Source organism: Cervus canadensis, chromosome 9 (assembly GCF_019320065.1).
Source record: "Cervus canadensis isolate Bull #8, Minnesota chromosome 9, ASM1932006v1, whole genome shotgun sequence".
Lineage (NCBI taxonomy): Eukaryota > Metazoa > Chordata > Mammalia > Artiodactyla > Cervidae > Cervus > Cervus canadensis.
Window position 1 is genome coordinate 78,871,214 of NC_057394.1, and position 17,917 is coordinate 78,889,130.

At 42.8% G+C, this 17,917-nt stretch overlaps 1 protein-coding gene across 4 annotated transcripts in view; it reads right to left on the reverse strand.

Annotated features, from left to right (window-relative positions):
* Positions 1-17,917, reverse strand: part of MTUS2 (microtubule associated scaffold protein 2) — a 371,881-nt gene that overhangs the window by 125,919 nt on the left and 228,045 nt on the right. For all 4 annotated transcript variants that reach the window (XM_043477534.1, XM_043477531.1, XM_043477533.1 and 1 more), the window contains one exon: positions 12,512-12,673. In XM_043477534.1, the coding sequence (XP_043333469.1) occupies positions 12,512-12,673 (162 nt within the window). The remainder of the gene's footprint in view (positions 1-12,511; positions 12,674-17,917) is intronic.

The following is a 17,917-nucleotide window of genomic DNA, read 5'->3' on the forward strand; positions in this document are numbered from 1 at the left end:
CTGAATGGGATGAAGAAAGGAAATATTATCTAGATAAAAACACAACAAATAAAGAGGAACCTGGATGAGCCATAAATGAGAGGGGGGTGGGTGAGAGAGGACTCCAGAGGGGTTGCAGAGATAAGAGAAAGAAACAGGTTTTAGCTGCCAATAGTAATATATTTTTGTACTGCAACTCTTGGCTTGCAGAATCTTAGTTCCCTGACCAGGGATCGAACCCATGACCACTGCAGTGGGCTCTCAGAGTCTTAACCACTGGATGGCCAGGGAATCCCCATGCCAATAGTAATTTTAAAAAATCAACAGAAATATCTGACGTTGGTGGAGAATGGAGTTAATGAGGGAAACAATCTAAATATACCTGAAAAGAGGCTAGATTTAAACTATTAAAGGTTCATTCCATTTCCTCCACCTTTTATTACATGTGTGAGGGAAGTGGAAATTCAAAGTAGAATAAAGGAGATTTCTGTGCTCAAATAAAGACCTAACAAAAATCAGACTCATAACAGAGATCTAATTATTTCCTGGGATAAGAGCAGGGATAATTTAATTCTGAAGACTGTTGTGAAAAGGCAAGACTAAAAGAATGAAGGAGTGGGGTTTGGGGGAAAATATCATATCTATGTAAAAGTTTTATAATCCCCAAGTGTGGACTTCCCTGGGGGTTCAGAAAGTAAAAAATCTGTCTGCATGCAGGAGACCTAGGTTTGACTCCTGGGTCTGGAAGATCTCCTCGAGAAGGAAATGGCAACCCACTCCAGGATTCCTGCCTGAAGAATCCCATGAACAGAGGAGCCTGGTGGGCTATAGTCCATGGGATTGAAAGAGTCAGATACAACTGAGTGACTAAATCAATACCAACTCACAACTGTCCTCAATCTTTCAGAGTAACTTTCTCAAATGGTCCTCGTCCTCCTCATCCAACTTATCTTTCAGTCAGGAGATCGCTTTCAAACCACCCGGCACCACCCCACCAGAACTTGAAGCCACTACGCTTGTGTAAAGCTCTTTTTCCTTGGAGGGTCCTAACTTTTGGCTGATATACTCTAACACTGTTCCCTGCTGCCAGCTACAGCAATAGTTACTGACTTTCACTTACTCCTAGACATGGTCTTCCTCCTACCCCAGGTCCTGCCATCAAGCTGAGAAATGTCCATGATCTCATGCACAACTCATTTGACCTCCCAGCCTTTCAGTACTTAGACAACCGCTGCTCCCAGTAAAGACCCAATAGTCATGTACGGATGTGAAAGTTGGACCATAAAGAAGGCTAAGCACCAAAAAATTGATGCTTTCGAGTTGTGGTGCTGGAGAAGACTCTTGAGAGTCCCTTGGACAGCAAGGATATCAAGCCAGTCAATCCTAAAGGAAATCAATCCTGAATATTCATTGGAAGGACTGATGCTGCAGCTCCAACAATTTTTGGCCACTTGATGTGAAGAGCTGACTTATTAGAAAAGACCCTAATGCTGGGAGAGAGTGAAGGCAAAACAAGAAGGGTGGCAGAGGATGAGATGGTTAAATTGCATCACTGACTCAATGGACATGAATCTGAACAAACTCCAGGAGATAGTGGAGGACAGGGGAATCTGGTAGGCTACGGTCCACAGGGTCACAAAGAGTTAGGACATGCCTTGGCGACTGAACAACAACAACTCTTGCCAGTCACCTTTAATCAGGAAACCTGGGTATCACCCTGCACCTTGGATCACCTAGAACCTTACCTCTGAAATTCACACACCCCACTTTGGCTGCAAATTTCTTCTTACAGTTGGCCACTTGGCTAAACCCAGAATTCTGATGTAGCAATGATTCCCCTGGGGATTGAGAAGGCATCTTTCTTTTAGTTTTCAGGGGTGCTTCTGGAAAGTTAGGTACCACTCTAAATTTCAAGCTTGGTACCTCTTCTTCTCCCCAGTCTTATGAAATCTCATGATGTGCTCGTCCCATGAGGGTCTTTTTTCATTCATTATGCTGGGCACCTAGTAGGCTGTTCCAGTCCTACGGCTGAGGGAAATTTTCTTAAAATGTTGCTTTCATAATTTCCTCCCCTCTGATTTCTCTATTTTCTTTTTTTTAATCTAAATTGGGGTATAGTTCTACTGTGCAACGAAGTGAACTAGCTCTTTGTATACATATAGCCCCTCCCTCTTGGACTTCCCTCCCACCTGTCAGGAGGCACCAGGGAATTTTTAATTTTTTTATTTGGGCACTTTTAATAATAAGTAGATCATATTTGTATGGGGGAAATGCTAGCTCTGAAAGGCACAATTTTACTGTGTTCTTGAATTAATGGGAAAGTAAATTACTGGATAGAATAAGACAAATAATTCAGACCATTCCTCTCATTTGAACTTACCTAACTAAAACTGCCACAGTGAATAAAACCCAATTTCTATTTAGGTAGTTTCAAAAAATCAAAGTACCTTTCCCACCACGATTTACTTATTCACATTTTCTCAGGACCTAACAGATCATGCAAAGTCTTGATTCCCCAGGAGAACTGGATTATTTTCCTCCCACAAATCCATCACAGAAACAGCTTTACTCATTTTGTTTCTGTGTGAAAGTGATTTCTCATTACTCACTTAGGACGTCATGCCTGTTTATTATGTGGGGAGAAACAGATACTGGAGAAGAAATGAAAAAAGGAAAATAAGAAGTGGTTTCAAAAGGTCAGGAATTCACCTGACTGTAAGGACTATCGTACTATAATTCTGTAATGTTTTTTACAGCCTATGTTATGATCATCTTTTATGATGATATTCATCTTTTTCTTCAAAATGTAAACTACCAACATGGTAAATGATAACTCACAATTGAAGATAGTAGCCACTATAAAATAGAAGCTATGGTGATAAAAGTTTTGCAGCTAGATTCCCAGGCTTGAAGTCAACCCAGAAATCTTCTGGTCTCATTACCCTTAGAAAATGACTTGATCTCTCTAATCCACAGTTTCCTCATCTGTAAAATAAGGTTAAGAATAGTACCAGCACATCATAATAAGTGAGGATGCAATGATATGGTGGGTATGGTGAGCATACAGTAAGTACTCAAAAAATGCTGGCAATTATTACATAGTTGCTCATCCATGAACCATGACATCAGTTTGGCCATTGTCCAGCTTGGATACACAGCAGGGTATTGTCACACTGCTCTTGTTCAGCTGCTAAGTCGTGTCTGACTCTCTGCAACCCCACGGACTGCGGCACGCCAGGACTACAGAATGAACTTCAGCTTCAGCATCAGTCCTTCTAATGAAGATTCAGGACTGATCTCCTTTAGGATGGACTGGTTGGATCTCCTTGCAGTCTAAGGGACTCTCAAGAGTTCTCTCCAATGCCACAGTTCAAAAGCATCGATTCTTCGGCACTCAGTCTTCTGTCACATAACTTATTCTGCTCTCATTCATCCCCATCAACCTGCCATGTGGGTTGTTCAACAGAGCTACTTCTAAGACTGGGGGACTCTATATTTCATACTTCTGCGTCTGGTGGTCATACACTGGCTTCTTTTGTCCATCATGGGCTTTAGACTCTGATCAGCTGCTGGAGGGATTACTGATAACAAAGTGTGGGGCCTGAAGTAGTTCTTGACACAAATATGCTGATCGATGGATCAAAGATGAACACATGAAGACTGCAATGTCCAAGAAATGTGTGATGTTTTGCCAGTTATCTTAGAAAAGGAATGGCTGGCATTTGTTTCTTTCTTATTATATTTTCATTTTTTCTAGCTCCCCTCAACGTCATCACCCAAAGATGGTAAACAGGGTATTTGGTATTTCATCAGCGTAAGGGAGCTAGTAAAACATACAAATCAGGAGAAAACTGGAAAGTTTTAAACACTGACATGTAATTAAAAGTGCCGTGCTCATCAGGCTAAGAGATGGGGCTACAGCATGGAAGCATTTTGCATAACAATGCATTTACAGTTCATGAGGCAGAGTTCTGAGGCACATAAATGTCAGAAATCACAACGCAAAAGCAGCTCCGCAGGACCATTGGCACTAATTACTGCTGGCCCAGCTCCCATAGCTCCTGGAGGCTGACAAGCAGAGTGGGCACAACACCAGGTGCGCAATCTCTGAGATGCAATACGTGTATATACTCTTAAGTGAGAGGGTTTTCTGCCCCACTTTGGAGGGGCCACCACATTATTCCAGGCTTCACACCAGCCTACAGGGGGCTTAACAGCAAGTGAGTCACAGCATTTTATAAATTCTCACTGGTACGACGGGTGTGTCCCATCACGCCTCCCAAATCATCAAAAATATCATCCGTGCTTCCATGAAAGAAACAGCAGAATATCTCATCCCTTACCTGGATCATTCTGTGACACTTCAATGATAAGTTTTAAACAGCCCTCGAGGCCACTAAACTGCCCAGAGGATGAGGTTATCAGAGCTTTAAACTCAAGTGTCCACACACAAAATCAAACTGTCCCAATGAACCACCCAAGGGGCAATATTTGTGTGATGATGAAGGCCGGGGGGGACCCACCAGTAAAATTAGTGACTGAGGAAGCAGCTGTAAGTTTTCTGTACTTTTTAATTTTTGACCCTGTCTTTTTACCAGCTATCCAGTTCTTTCACAAAAGGGTTGAAAGGCGAGAGGAGGCTGCACGTTTTCAAATTAACAAGGTATCTAGTGGTCAGCAACCGAGGTTCAAGACTTTCAGTGGGGAGGGAGACCTGGGAACCTCTGATATTTACAAAGAGGGAATCTACATGGTCACTGGCACAGAACACCATCCCCACTCCTGCTGCCTGGCAACTTGGACTGACTGGTTAGGTCTCTCCTGCATGCTTTTTGCACACTACATTAGGTCTGTTAAATACGCCTCCACCGTACACTCAGCGTGTGTGTGTGTGTGCGTGTATGTGTGTGTGTGTCCACCCAGTCGTGTCCAATTCTTTGTGACCCCGTGGACTACAGCCCTTCAAGCTCCTCTGTCCAAGGTATTTCCCAGGCAAAAACACTGCAGTGGGTTGCCGTTTCCCACTCCAGGGGATCGACCCAACCCAGGGATCGAACCCAAGTCTCCTGTGTCTCCTGCACTGCAGGTATATTTTTTACTGCTGAGCCACTGGGGGAAGCCTGTTGTACTCAGCATAACCATAATTAAATACATGTATAAGTATGAGTTTTATGCTTTTTTCTCCTGTGACACCAGCGACTCTATAGAAACAAGGACTGTGTCTGTCTCATTCACGTGATGTGCCCCAGCATCCAACACAGAGCTCAACTCAAGAGAAGGTGCTGTCGAAACCTCCATGGAATGAATGGATGCCCATCCACAGCTCCCCTGACTTTGCCCCACACAGAGTGACTGAGCTGGACTCTGGGGTCACAGCATGGGACTCACAGTACCTTCTGGCCACTGAGATGGGTGAGGAAGCTCCCCACCCACTGCTGGCCGGAAAGAACAGCAAACAGGCCTTCCGGGACACCCACAAACACCACCCTCTGAACCATGCAGTGGATAGTCACCCCATCTATCACCCCACCATATTTTCCTGTCTCTGGGACCTCATGCAAAAGAACAGGTCTCAAATGTACTGCCTTTATTTTTCTCCCACTAATGTTCTTTCTAACACTTCTACTTTCCTGTAAACTCCTCTAACCCCACGCCATTGCAGGTTCCTCTGTTGGCTTCATGAGGACTGATGAGCTAAAGCAGAGGGAACCATGGGGACCCCGTCTCAGGGAGAACACAGCCAACACCAAGTGATAACGCCCCCTGTACTGAAGAGCCCAGCACAGCCTCATTGCTCTGAACCTGTCCCCTGCAGGTCCCACACCTGGGTCAGCATGGGCTTCCATACTGTGAGGTGCCATGACTCTCTCACTGTCAGAAAAATAACAGCCTCTCAGAGTTGTTTCCATTAAAGGAGCATACATCACCTGCTATGGTAAGAACAACCCCCCAACATCCAGATCCAAGATGCCCATGACAAAGTGAGCCTTTCACTCGTCCTGTCTCGTCCTAAAGTTGCATATTTCATTTCAGCAAGTTCTTACTCAGTCTCTTTATTTAGATGTGCCCAGAGAGGGGAGATGATGCTTGGCCAGACTAGAGGGAGGGTGAGGAGAACATGCTAGAGCAGGCTGTTTATAGAACCCGGAATATCCAAGTGCTCGGTAAACACGTTCTGATGGTGCAGACAAGCTGCTCGTATTTTTACACTATCAAGAAAGAAGAAAGTGTTAGTCTTTCAGTCGTGTCTAACTCTTTGCCACCCTATGGATTGTAGCTCACCAGGCTCCTCTGTCCATGGAATTCTCCCAAGCAAGAATACTGGAATGGGCTGCCATTCCCTTCTCCAGGGGATCTTCCTGACTCAGGGATCAAACCCGGGTCTCCTGTATTGCAAGCAGATTCTTTACCATTTGAGCCACCAGGGAAGGTCATAGTATACCCAGAAATAGGAATTCTCAGGTGATGCAGTGGTGAAGAACCCGCCTGCCAATGCAGGAGATGCAAGAGATGCAGGTTCGATCCCTGGGTTGGGAAGATCCCTTGGAGGAGGAAATGGCAATCCACTCCAGTATTCTTCTTGCCTGGAAAATTCCATGGACAGAGGAATCTGGTGGGGATAGTCCACGGGGCTGCAAAGAGTTGGACGCAACTGAGCACACACACACGCCAAAAAAAACACCTACATCTGTGATTTTAATACAGAAATAATAACCTGCTTTTAAAGAAGTAAAAATAATTTTTGTGATACAAGTAGAGCTTCTGTACCCATAAAGCAACAGCCTCACTATTCCCAGAGAATTTTTTCCTTAGGGGGAGAGGAACCGAAACAATGACATCAGCTGTTCGTTCTCTGTATAGCCATGGGAAATCCTTCTATATAGCTGAGTCTGAATAAAGGAATTTTATTTTCCATAATACATCATGTCAACATGACACAATCAGAAGGCATATTGACCAAGAAGTATTCTATCATCAGATCAACACTTCAACTGAATATATTCTCTCATTTGCTACAACAACTACAGACCAGTTAGAAAAGTCAGTGGGTAAAGCCTGAATATTTGTGCAAAATTACGTAGATCAACATCCTGGTGAGACACTGTATTTGACATACGAACAACAGAACAGCTTTTCATGAAAATTCAGAGAAAAAGAGTCATTCAAAGACTAAGGTTAAGTTTCTAAAATTTAAGTTTCTAAAATTCTTCCCTTTATATAGCAATGGAGAGGGTGTTCTGTACTTTTTTTTTTAACCATTAGCACTAAATCCATGACAGTTTCCTTTGTCGTCATACTGATGTCAAGGAAGCAAAGATGATTATTAACGTATAGGAAGATGATATTCTGGTAGTAGACCTTGCTGAGTACAGTGTATCATTTCTCAGTCTGTGACTGAAAGCCCAGGGAAAGAAGGGACATGGACAGAATCCAGACTGGATTGTAGGGGATCAGGGTGCTGTGTGTGCATAACTAGCACTGTCCCAGAAAGAAGACTCACTCTCTCAGTTCTAAGGAGGTGGATGAACCTAAAGCCTATTATACAGAGTGAAGTAAGTCAGAAAGAGAAAGATGAATATTAACACATATATATGGAATCTAGAAAGATGGTACCGACGATCCTACATGCAGGGCAGCAAAGGAGACACAGACATAAGGAACAGACTTTTGGACTTAGTGGGAGAAGGAGAGGGTGGGATGATTTGAGAGAAGAGCATTGAAAACATATACACTACTGTATGTAAAATAGACAGCCAGTGGGAGGCTGATGAATGAACGGTGTAGGGCACCCAAAGCCCGTGCTCTGTGACCACCTAGCGTGAAGAGGTAGGGAGGTGGGAAGGGGGTTTGGGATGGGGGGACACATGTATACCTATGGCTGATTCATACTGATGTATGGCAAAAACCATCACAATATTGTAAAGTAATTAACTTCCATTTAAAATAAGATAATTTTAAAAAAAGGAAGACTCAATCTCAAGCTGTATTTTTCAATGACAGTTATTTCAATAAAATGTAATTAACTGGCTTCCATCTGAGTAAGAATGCCTAAGCAACACAGCACAGAGGTTAGGTATACAGGTTTTAAGTGGATTTGAACATCTTTTCATATGTTTATGGCCACTGACCACTTTGTTCTTCTATTGTCTAAGTCACCCATTCATATATTTTACCTATTTTTCAAATTAAGTTGTATTTTTTCTATTGATTTTCATATTAAGACTTTTTTGCAACATTTTCATTCAGTTTATCAACCTTCTTAATTCTACGATGTTCATTATTGCAGACAGTTTAAAATTTGTATGTAGTTAAATCTATCATTTTTTTAAATGTTTCCAGTTTTTTACATCATGTTGAGGAAGGCCTTCCCTAGTCCCAAATTTTAAACTATTTCAATTATTTTATTATCAGAAAAGAAATGCTTAAAAATATACAATTAAAGTTGTCCATTATGTTGTTCAATGTAATTTTTAAAAAATTCACAGAATTAAAATCGTACGTACACATTTGTGCTAAAAAATAAGTTCTCTCTTCTGATAAAGTGCCACACCCTATTTTTTTCCCCTAATTGTGCTTTTGTTCTTGCAGCCATGAAGCTCTGAGCCCAGTTTTATCAGGCTATTCTCTTTTTTATTACTTGGATTTTTAATCCTTGTACCTCTGTTATTCTGGGCCTTTTACTGCATGCTACCTTGTATCTTTGCTGAAATCAGAAAGTGATTACAAAATAAACAAATTAGGAAATGATTATATTTTTATAATCATTTTATTATTATAAAATAAAGAGAAAGTGATTAAGTGATTTTAAAAGTCTATTATATCTAATTTAAACTTTTTTGGGTCATTTGTTTCTTTACCCATCTTTTAAAAAAATATTTATTTCAGCTGCACTGAGTCTAGTTGCAGCACACAGGATCTTCAGTTGCGGCATGTGGGATCTAGTGCCCTGACCAGGGATAGAACCTGGGCCCCCTGCACTGGGAGTGCAGAGGCTTAGTCACTGGACCACCAGGGAAGTCCCTCTTAATCCATCTTAGGATGACTTCCTGGTCTGCTAGAATTAACTGACAGCCAGCTGATAAGATTACAGACCTCTTGTTCTCACTCTAATTATTGTTGTTCAGTCACTCAGTTGTGTCCAACTCTCTGACCCATGGACAACAGCACACCAGGCTTCCCTGTCCTTCACTATTTCCCCAAGTTTGCTCAAACTCATGTCCACTGAGTCAGTGATGCCATCCGACCATCTCATCCTCTGTCGTCCCCTTCTTCTCCTGCCTTCAATCTTTCCCAGCATCAGGGTCTTCTCAGATGAGTCCGTTCTCTGCACCAGGTGGCCAAACGCTTCAGCTTCATCATCAGTCCTTCCAATGAATATTCAAGGTTGACCTCCTTTAGGACTGACTTGTTTAATCTCCTTGCTGTCCAAGGGACACTCTAATTATTAGTGTGCAATTCTGTTTACCTTATTGTGACTATTCTAATTATTCTTGAATCTAAGTCACCTATGGCTTAAAGCAAGCATTTAAATGTTTCTTGAATGAACAAACCAGAAAAGTCACTCACAGAAAAAACTCACATCAGAAATTTAGGTTAAAAGAAACAGCCCAAGCACCCCCAGGGTATGTTCTATTGTGGGTACATGTTGCATCTACAGTCATGGATGACAGTAATTGAACAGATGATCCAAAGACACAAGAGCTTGCCATCATTAGCCTGGAATCACCAAGGGAAAGAAGCAACATATCACAGTTTAGAAATACCAGCATGAGTTAAAACAAGGGTTGGTGTTACCCACGTAATTAGAATAACCCAAATACCCCACAGTCCCAAGAAACCCAATTATTTGGAATTTAACTGTAATTTGCATGCCTGCCTTCTGCTTTTTAATTAGCCTGATGACAGAACAAGGCAATGAGAAAGCTGATTTGGAATTAGGAACTACATTTTATTTAAATGAAAAATTCATACCTATAGGATAAATGCAAAGCTAAAATTCAGTAATAAAATGTATCTTTTAATCATAATTTTTAAATTGCTATTAAATTAGGTGTTGGAATGAGATGAAAGTTAGAAGAGAATATCCTGAAATCTCCCATCTTCTGCTCCATTTTCCCAATCCACCATTTCCCCTGATAAGTCCATTTCACAGGGGCCACAGCCAAGGGTTTACACAGAGGCTGGGGTGGGGTCCTCCATCTAGCAAATAGTGGTAGTTAACTCTTGTTCTAAACACCTTAACACCTCCTCCTTAAGTCAATAATGGGAAAATGTATAAGAAGTTTTATGTCTTTGGAAAGTCAAATGCAGAGCCTCATGTGTATTAAGTTATGTGCTATGTGCTCCGTCGTGTGCTCTTTGCAACCCCATGGACTTCAGCCCACCAGGCTCCTCTGTCCGTGGGACTTCCCAGGCAAGGATATTGCAGTGGATGCCACTTCCTTCTCCAGAGGATCTTCCTGACCCAGGGACTGAACATTAGCAGGCAGATTCTTTACCACTGAGCCACCTGGGAAGCCCAGGAATTTATTAGAAATGCAATTTCTGAGGCTCCACCCAAGACCCACTGAATAAGTCACTCAGGATGAGAGCCAGTAATCTTTTCTAACAAGCTCTACAGGTGGTTCTGAGGCACTAAAATTTGATAAACACAGGTCTACAGGATTGATTCAACAACTCTATTTTAACTCACTGTAGGCCTGTCTAGTTATTTTCTATTTAAACCCCAACCAAACTTGTTAAGAAACTGGAACCAAAAGAGTCAATGGCCGTGTGACGTTCATCCACTGATTTGCTGATTCATCCGACTGTTAACAAACAGATGCTAACTAGCCACTGGGAGTTAGTCACTGAGGAGACTGCAGGATCAGGGATACTGGGCTAAATAAATGGGACAAGGTCACTGTCCCTGGGAGCTTTCCGCCACTGAGGAAGAACAAAACGAAAACCAGTTCAATTTACGTGTTACCAGAGGGGATTATGAGGTGATGCTCCATTGAAGTGGTCAGGGAAATGCAAATTAAAATAACACTGAGACAGAATTTCACTCTCATTAAATGGACAATATTTTTTAAAAATGATTTTTTAAAAATGATCTATTCTTATCAGCAATATGGGTGGAAATGAAGCCTTTGAAAGGGAATCCAGTCATATCTATTAACGCATCAAGCAGAGCCATCCCACTCCTGGGGATCAATCTTGTAGAAAGAATGTCACCTGTTCAAGGACATGTACTGAAGCATCAACTATAGTGGCAAACGCCAGTTACAAAGTGAATGCCTGCCGGCAGGGGAATGTCTGAATAGATCATGGCATATCCACACTAGGCAACCACTGAAAAACTACTATGCACTGACTTTGAGGGCAGCTCTATGTATGACGCGCCTTCAGTAAGGAAAGTGACTTGTAGAAAAATGTACAGGACTTCCCTGGTGGTCCAGTGGTTAAGACTTCGCCTTCTAAAGCAGGGGATGTGGGTTTGATCCCTGGTCAGGAAGCTAAGATCCCACAAGCCTCTTGGCCAAAAAACAAACAAACAAAACATAAGTAGAATTGCAACACATTCAATAAAGACTTTAAAAATGGTCCACATCAAAGAAAAAAATAGGTACAACACAAGTTTACTTTTAGGAAGCAGGTCCATCTGTGTGTATATATATCGCTGGTACAGAAGCACAGGAGCATAGAAGAATAATACAGAGGAATGAACACCCACAGGGGTGAACCATCTACCGTGGATTCAGGCTCAACACCCAGGCTCCCTCACTCTCAGTGTCTTCCTACATGTAGTGCAGAAGATGGGAGGCTAAGCCACAGGCCGGATGCTTGGACATCCTGAAGGCAAACACGCATGCGTGAGACACAGGAGGAGAAGGCAGGTGGGGGCCACACCCAGCAGCTTCAGCTGCTGACAAGCACCTTCACTTGCCACACCTTTACATCAGTTGAGTCCCCTGTGTCTGTCAGTAGCTTCCCGGGTCAGGAGGGGCATCGGCTTTGCTGGGCTGGACACGGCAAGCACCGCCTGACTCTGGAGCCTGCGTTCTGCCATAGCTGCTGATCCCTGCATCCCGGCTTGGACGGCATCAGCCTGGAACCAGCAGGGGGACGGAACCCCTGCATCCCTGTCGAGGCAGCAGTGATCCCCCAGGGATCAGGTACTCACTCCCAGGGTGCAGTCTGCAGCTGGCTCCTACCATCCTTCCAGTGATAGATTTCATCAGCACCTGCTTCCCTAAGCAAAATCTGCCTAAATGAGCTTGATCCTTTTTTAATTTTTTATTTTTGCAATGGAAACTGTGATTCTATGGGTTACCAGTCACTAGGAGGAGTGAGAAGGAGTTTTGAGAATTTAAACACAGGAATAGATGAAAGTGCCTTGAGAATCATGGTACTATTATTACCACTAATATTAAAAGCCATCGGAAAGACATCTGTCATCCCATCCAAACAGCTGATGTACCCAGAGGCTCTCAGAAGACTTTAATGCAGAAAAGGCTCTCCACTGCAGTTTCTCTGCAGCATGTCTTACCAGCCGGTGTGGATGTGGATTTCGGCGCTGGAAGCAAACTCCTGCGGGGTGTTGTCGCACTGGAGGAAGCCGGAGGGGGCGCCCGGCCGGCCCCTTTGGGTGTGTCTTTGGCAGGGAGAGCTGCCTTTAGAGGTGGTTGGTCTTCAGTTCCAAAGGCTGAACCTGCAGGAGGCAGACAGTGCATTAATGAAAATACCATGGAAAATGGATGGACCCCCTTGCTGGGCACCACCACCGACCTATCCCTGAAGCTTCCACCTGCATCAGAACTTGACACAACTCCTGATGAGTAGCCTTGAAAAGCATTTCTCTGGGACGAGATGTAGAAAAAGAGTTGCCTTCAGTCCCTGCAGGGAAGTCTGTCCTCCAAACCCACACACCACAGGCTCTGCCAAGGCCAAGAGCAGCTTCACTCCACTGAAGATTTTACATACACACACATGCACGCACACACGATTTGCTTTTCTGGATGTGTATCAGCTGCATACGCAGGCTTCCCAGATGGTTCAGTGGTAAAGAAGCCACCTGCCAATGTAGGAGACGCAGGTTTGATCCCTGGGTCAGAAAGAGTCCCTGGAGAAGGAAATGGCAACCCACTCTAGTATCCTTGCCTGGAAAATCCCATGGACAGAGGAGCCTGGTGGGCAACAGTCCATAGGATCACAAAAGAGTCGGACATGACTGAGCAACTAAACAACAAGCTGTGCACACATACGATAAGCATTCATTTTATAACTCTCAGAGGATGAGTAACAGTTTTCTGAAAACCAGTGTAAGTGACCCAGAGGAGACACGAGTAAGGACACACACACATACACCGCTGGTCCAGAAGAGGATTCAGGGCTCCCTGAAACCCGGTTCACTTCATCTTCAGAATAAGGGCCTTGGGATGAAGGGAGATGGGTGAGAAGCATGCAGGCAGAGAATCCCTTTGAAATTCATGAAGCTTTTGATCTGACGAGCTGAGGCTGCATCAAACTAAGGGGACTTCCCTGGTGGCTCAGCGGTAAGGAACCTGCATGCCAATGCAGGAGATGCAAATTCCATCCCTAGGTCTGGAAGATCCCCTGGAAAAGGAAATGGCAACCCACTCCAGGATTCTTGCCTGGAAAATCCCAAGGACAGAGGAGCCAGGCAGGCTATAGTCCATGGGGTTGCAAAGAGTCAGATATGACTGAGCGACTAAACAGCAGCCACAACATCAAATTAAGAGGACCCTGCATTAAAGCCCAGCTTATTACAAAGGCAGAAGATGTCTACTGGTCATTTCAGTTTTCTGTTCAACATAGAAACAGGCTCTGTGTCTAAAGAATAGCTTCTTTCTGATGGGCTGCTCTGAAGACAGGGCATACTGGGATTTGTGTCAGATTTAAATGCCAGAATGGTCGTGGCCCATTTTTTCTCCTCTATAAATTTTCAAACCTACTATGCTGGTGATATCTGTAATCTCTTAAAGACAATGACACCACCATCTATTCCTATTAAAGGATAAATCTTCTAAATGTACCTCTGAGGACAGCTGCAAAGACTAATCTACCAAATTAAATAGAAAGCCTGAATATACTGAGATTACTGCCTGTTGGGATGAAAACTATCCAGTTAGGAACGTGACTGTCTACCATGGAAAATACACACTGACAGCTGGAAGATGTATACGGCATTGTAGTGAAAGATTAAAGTTTTTTGTTTCCATCATTTTAAAAGGATAGCCCTAACATTCTATGCAGATAGGGCCTGCATCAAAATGATAACATTATGAAAATGGCTTTAGTGTTCAAATGTTCAGGAGTTTAATTCAACCCCTTAGAGTAAGACATGGCTGCTTTCCTTCTTCTGAAGACCTGAAAGTCTGTTTACAATGAGTAAAATCTGTTTTGTCTCTTAACAAAACAGTATTTAGAAAGGAAGAAGAAAGACTATTTCCTAACATAGAACCTATGCCCTATAGCTCTCTGAAGGTCCTGCGTAAGGTTTTAAATAGTTCTAAACAGGGCTATCACTTTGCCAACAAAGGTCCAAGTTGCCAAAGCTATGGTTTTTCTAGTAGTCATGTACAGATGTGAGAGTTGGATCATAAAGAAGCTGAGTGCTGAAGAACTGATGCTTTTGAACTACGGTGTTGGAGAAGACTCTTGAGAGTCCCTTGGACTGCAAGGAGATCAGACCAATCAATCTTAAAGGAAATCAACCCTGAATATTCACTGGAAGGACTGATGCTGAAGCTCTAATGCTTTGGCCAACTGATACGAAAAGTCAACTTATTGGAAAAGATCCTGATGTTGGGAAAGACTGAGGGCAGGAGGAGAAGGCAGCGACAAAGGATGAGATGGTTGGATGGCATCAATGACTCAATGGACATGAGTTTGAGCAAACTCTGGGAGATGGTGAAGGACAGGGAAGCCTGGCGTGCTACAGTCCATGGGGTCACAAAGAGTGAGACATGACTTAGGGACTGAACAAAAACAACAAAAGACAGGGATAGGAAATACATTTGGTTCACACAAACAGTACAAAAACGATGAAACTCCACTGAAAGGAGGCACACCGTATCCTGAATTTTCAGATTTAAAAGTAAGCACAGGAGCAGAAAAAATGAAACTAGACCACTGTCACACAGTACACAAAAATCAGGTCAAAATGGATTAAAGACATGAATATAAGACCTGAAACCATGAAACTCCTAGAAGAAAACGCAGGCAGTGCACACTCTGTGACACTGGTCTTAGCAGTATTGGTCTAGAAATGTCTCTTCAGGGAAGGGAAACAAAAGCAAAAATAAATAAACAAGATTATCTCAAACTAAAAGGCTTCTGCATAGCAAAGGAAATCATCAATAAAATTAGGAGACAACCTACCAAATGGGAGAAGATATTTGCAAATAATATATCCAATAATGGGTTAATATCCAAAATATATAAAGAACTCATACAACCCAACAACCCTATTAAAAATAGGCAGAGGAACTGAATAGACATTTTTACAAAGAAACTATATAGATGACCAACAGAGGCATGAAAAAATGTTCAACATCACTAAATTCACATGGAATTAGCTAACGTTCAGCCTCCTGCTGACATACCACCAGAATAATCTACCTACTGAAAACTGCGCTGGAAGTTGAACATCAAATCTTTCACACAGCATCTTTAATCTAACAATTTATTAAAGATTCTTAAGAAGGGGAATATTTTGTATCATTTACAGAGTTCAAATGCCCTTTTATCAAATCCTTTTGTGCTTGGTATTATTCTCTTACATGAAATTTATAATTCAGTGAACATCTCAATTTGGAAATTCGGCTGTTATCCAGGCTGGGAAGTGATTCATCTGTTTGAAGTATGAAGCGTCAAGGAAGCTTTCTACTCCCCTTTGAAAGAAGTCTTGAATTACCAAAAAATAAAATGAAACAAGATAATATAATAAAATAAAACTGAACTCCCTTCTTGTCCATTATTGTGGGAGACAGCTGGCAGTGAACAATACCCCTCTTTGAAAACCAGCTGAAGTTGACCAGCACTTAAAGGCACTTTAATCAGTAAATGACAAGTCCTCTGAATTTGCAAAGGGCTGCTGAATTCTGTAACTGCTCTAGTATTTGATAACAATGCAGACAACATCAAACCACTGCTCCATAAGAGGAGAAAGCAACTGGAAATGAACCATGCCTGTGTGAGCCAGAGATGTTCCTGAGGACCCAGCGAGTGGGAGTGGTCCACGCACGTAATTAGTCATCCCATTCTCAACCAGCCTGAGTCTACTGCAGTGGTTGAGCACACACGAGTGATGAATCTGAGTAGATCTGGGCCTGCACCACAGACAGAGGGGAACATGTGAAAATTCAGGCCAGACAAGGTGGCACTGAAGGAATAAAAGTCCCTGGAAGGATCTGAGACACCAGGAGGAGGAAGTGTAGATTTACAGGAGCCCTGAGAGCACCCCACAAAGTGATAAGTGTGTCCCCCTAACCCACTGCAAAGGATGATTCTGACCATGACTGCAGCCAGGGTTTCTGATCCATATCCCTATGTAATTTATTGGGAATGTGGGTAGCTGAAGCTGAGCTTCAAAAGAAGAAAAGAATGGACTGAGAGACGAATACCAACCAGACCAGAATGAGGAAGGCTGGAGAAAAATAGCAAATCTGTTATTAATACCATGAAGGCATTACAGCCAAACTTGAACAAACATCTTTCTTTGATTCTGAGTATTTATCCTTATTATAATGATTAATCTTCACTGATTTTTTTTAAACAATCCCAAGCAATCAAGTTGTATAATGTTCTGGTTGCACGATTGCCTCGCTGATGCATATTTCATTGACTTAGCCGTATTTATCACTTGGCAGCAAAATTTAGTTTAATTATTAAAGTACCAACTGAATCTTTTATTTCCTTCCTCCTGCATATTTTAACTCAGGTGTATGCTTTATTTCTCACCAAAGTGCTAAGGTAAACCCACTAGCTTATCATTTCAGCAAAGATGTATCTTTGTCTAAATGAAGATGACCAAGACTCTGTGGCAGGCTCTGTCCCGGGCAGGAGGCACCTGGCAGACATGGTCCTGTCTTCACACCACTTACATTCCAGTGTGGGGACACCCAGACCAAACAGGTACAGATAAACAAGATCTAACTGCCATCAGTTATGAAAGAAACACAGGAGCAGGAGAAACTCAAGGGTGAAGGAGCAGACATCACTTTAAGTGGAGAGGCTGGGCAAGAGGGACCGTCTAAAGTGAACATTTCTCTCTGCTGCACACTAGCTCCCACCCTCCTTTATTACTCTTATTTTTTTAACCTTTGTTTCCTCAACCTAAGCCATCCCCTCAGGGAGCAAGCATTTTATTTACTTATTTAAGCTTTTTATTTTGTATTGGAATATAGACCAATTAGGGGCTTCCCTGATAGCTCAGTTGGTAAAGAATCTGCCTGCAATGCAGGAGACCCCGGTTCGATTCCCAGGTCGGGAAGATCTGCTGGAGAAGGGACAGGCTAACCACTCCAGTATTCTTGGCTTCCCTTGTGGCTCAGCTGGTAAAGAATCTGCCTGCAGTGCGGGAGACCTGAGTTCTATCCCTGAGTTGGGAAGATCCCTGGAGCAGGGAAAGGCTAGCCACTCCAGTTTTCTGGCCTGAAGAATTCCATAGACTGTATAGTCCATGGGGTCGCAAAGAGTCGGACACGACTGAGCGACTTTCACTTTCATAAACCAATTAACAATGACAGTTTCAGGTGGGTAGTGAAGGGATTCAGCCATACATATACATGTATCCATTCTCCCCCAAACTCCTCTCCCATCCAGGCTGCCACATAACATTGAGCAGAGACCCCTGTGCACAGTAGGTCCTTGTTGGTTATTCATTTTAAATACAGCAGTGTGCACATGTCCATCCCAAACTCCCTAACTA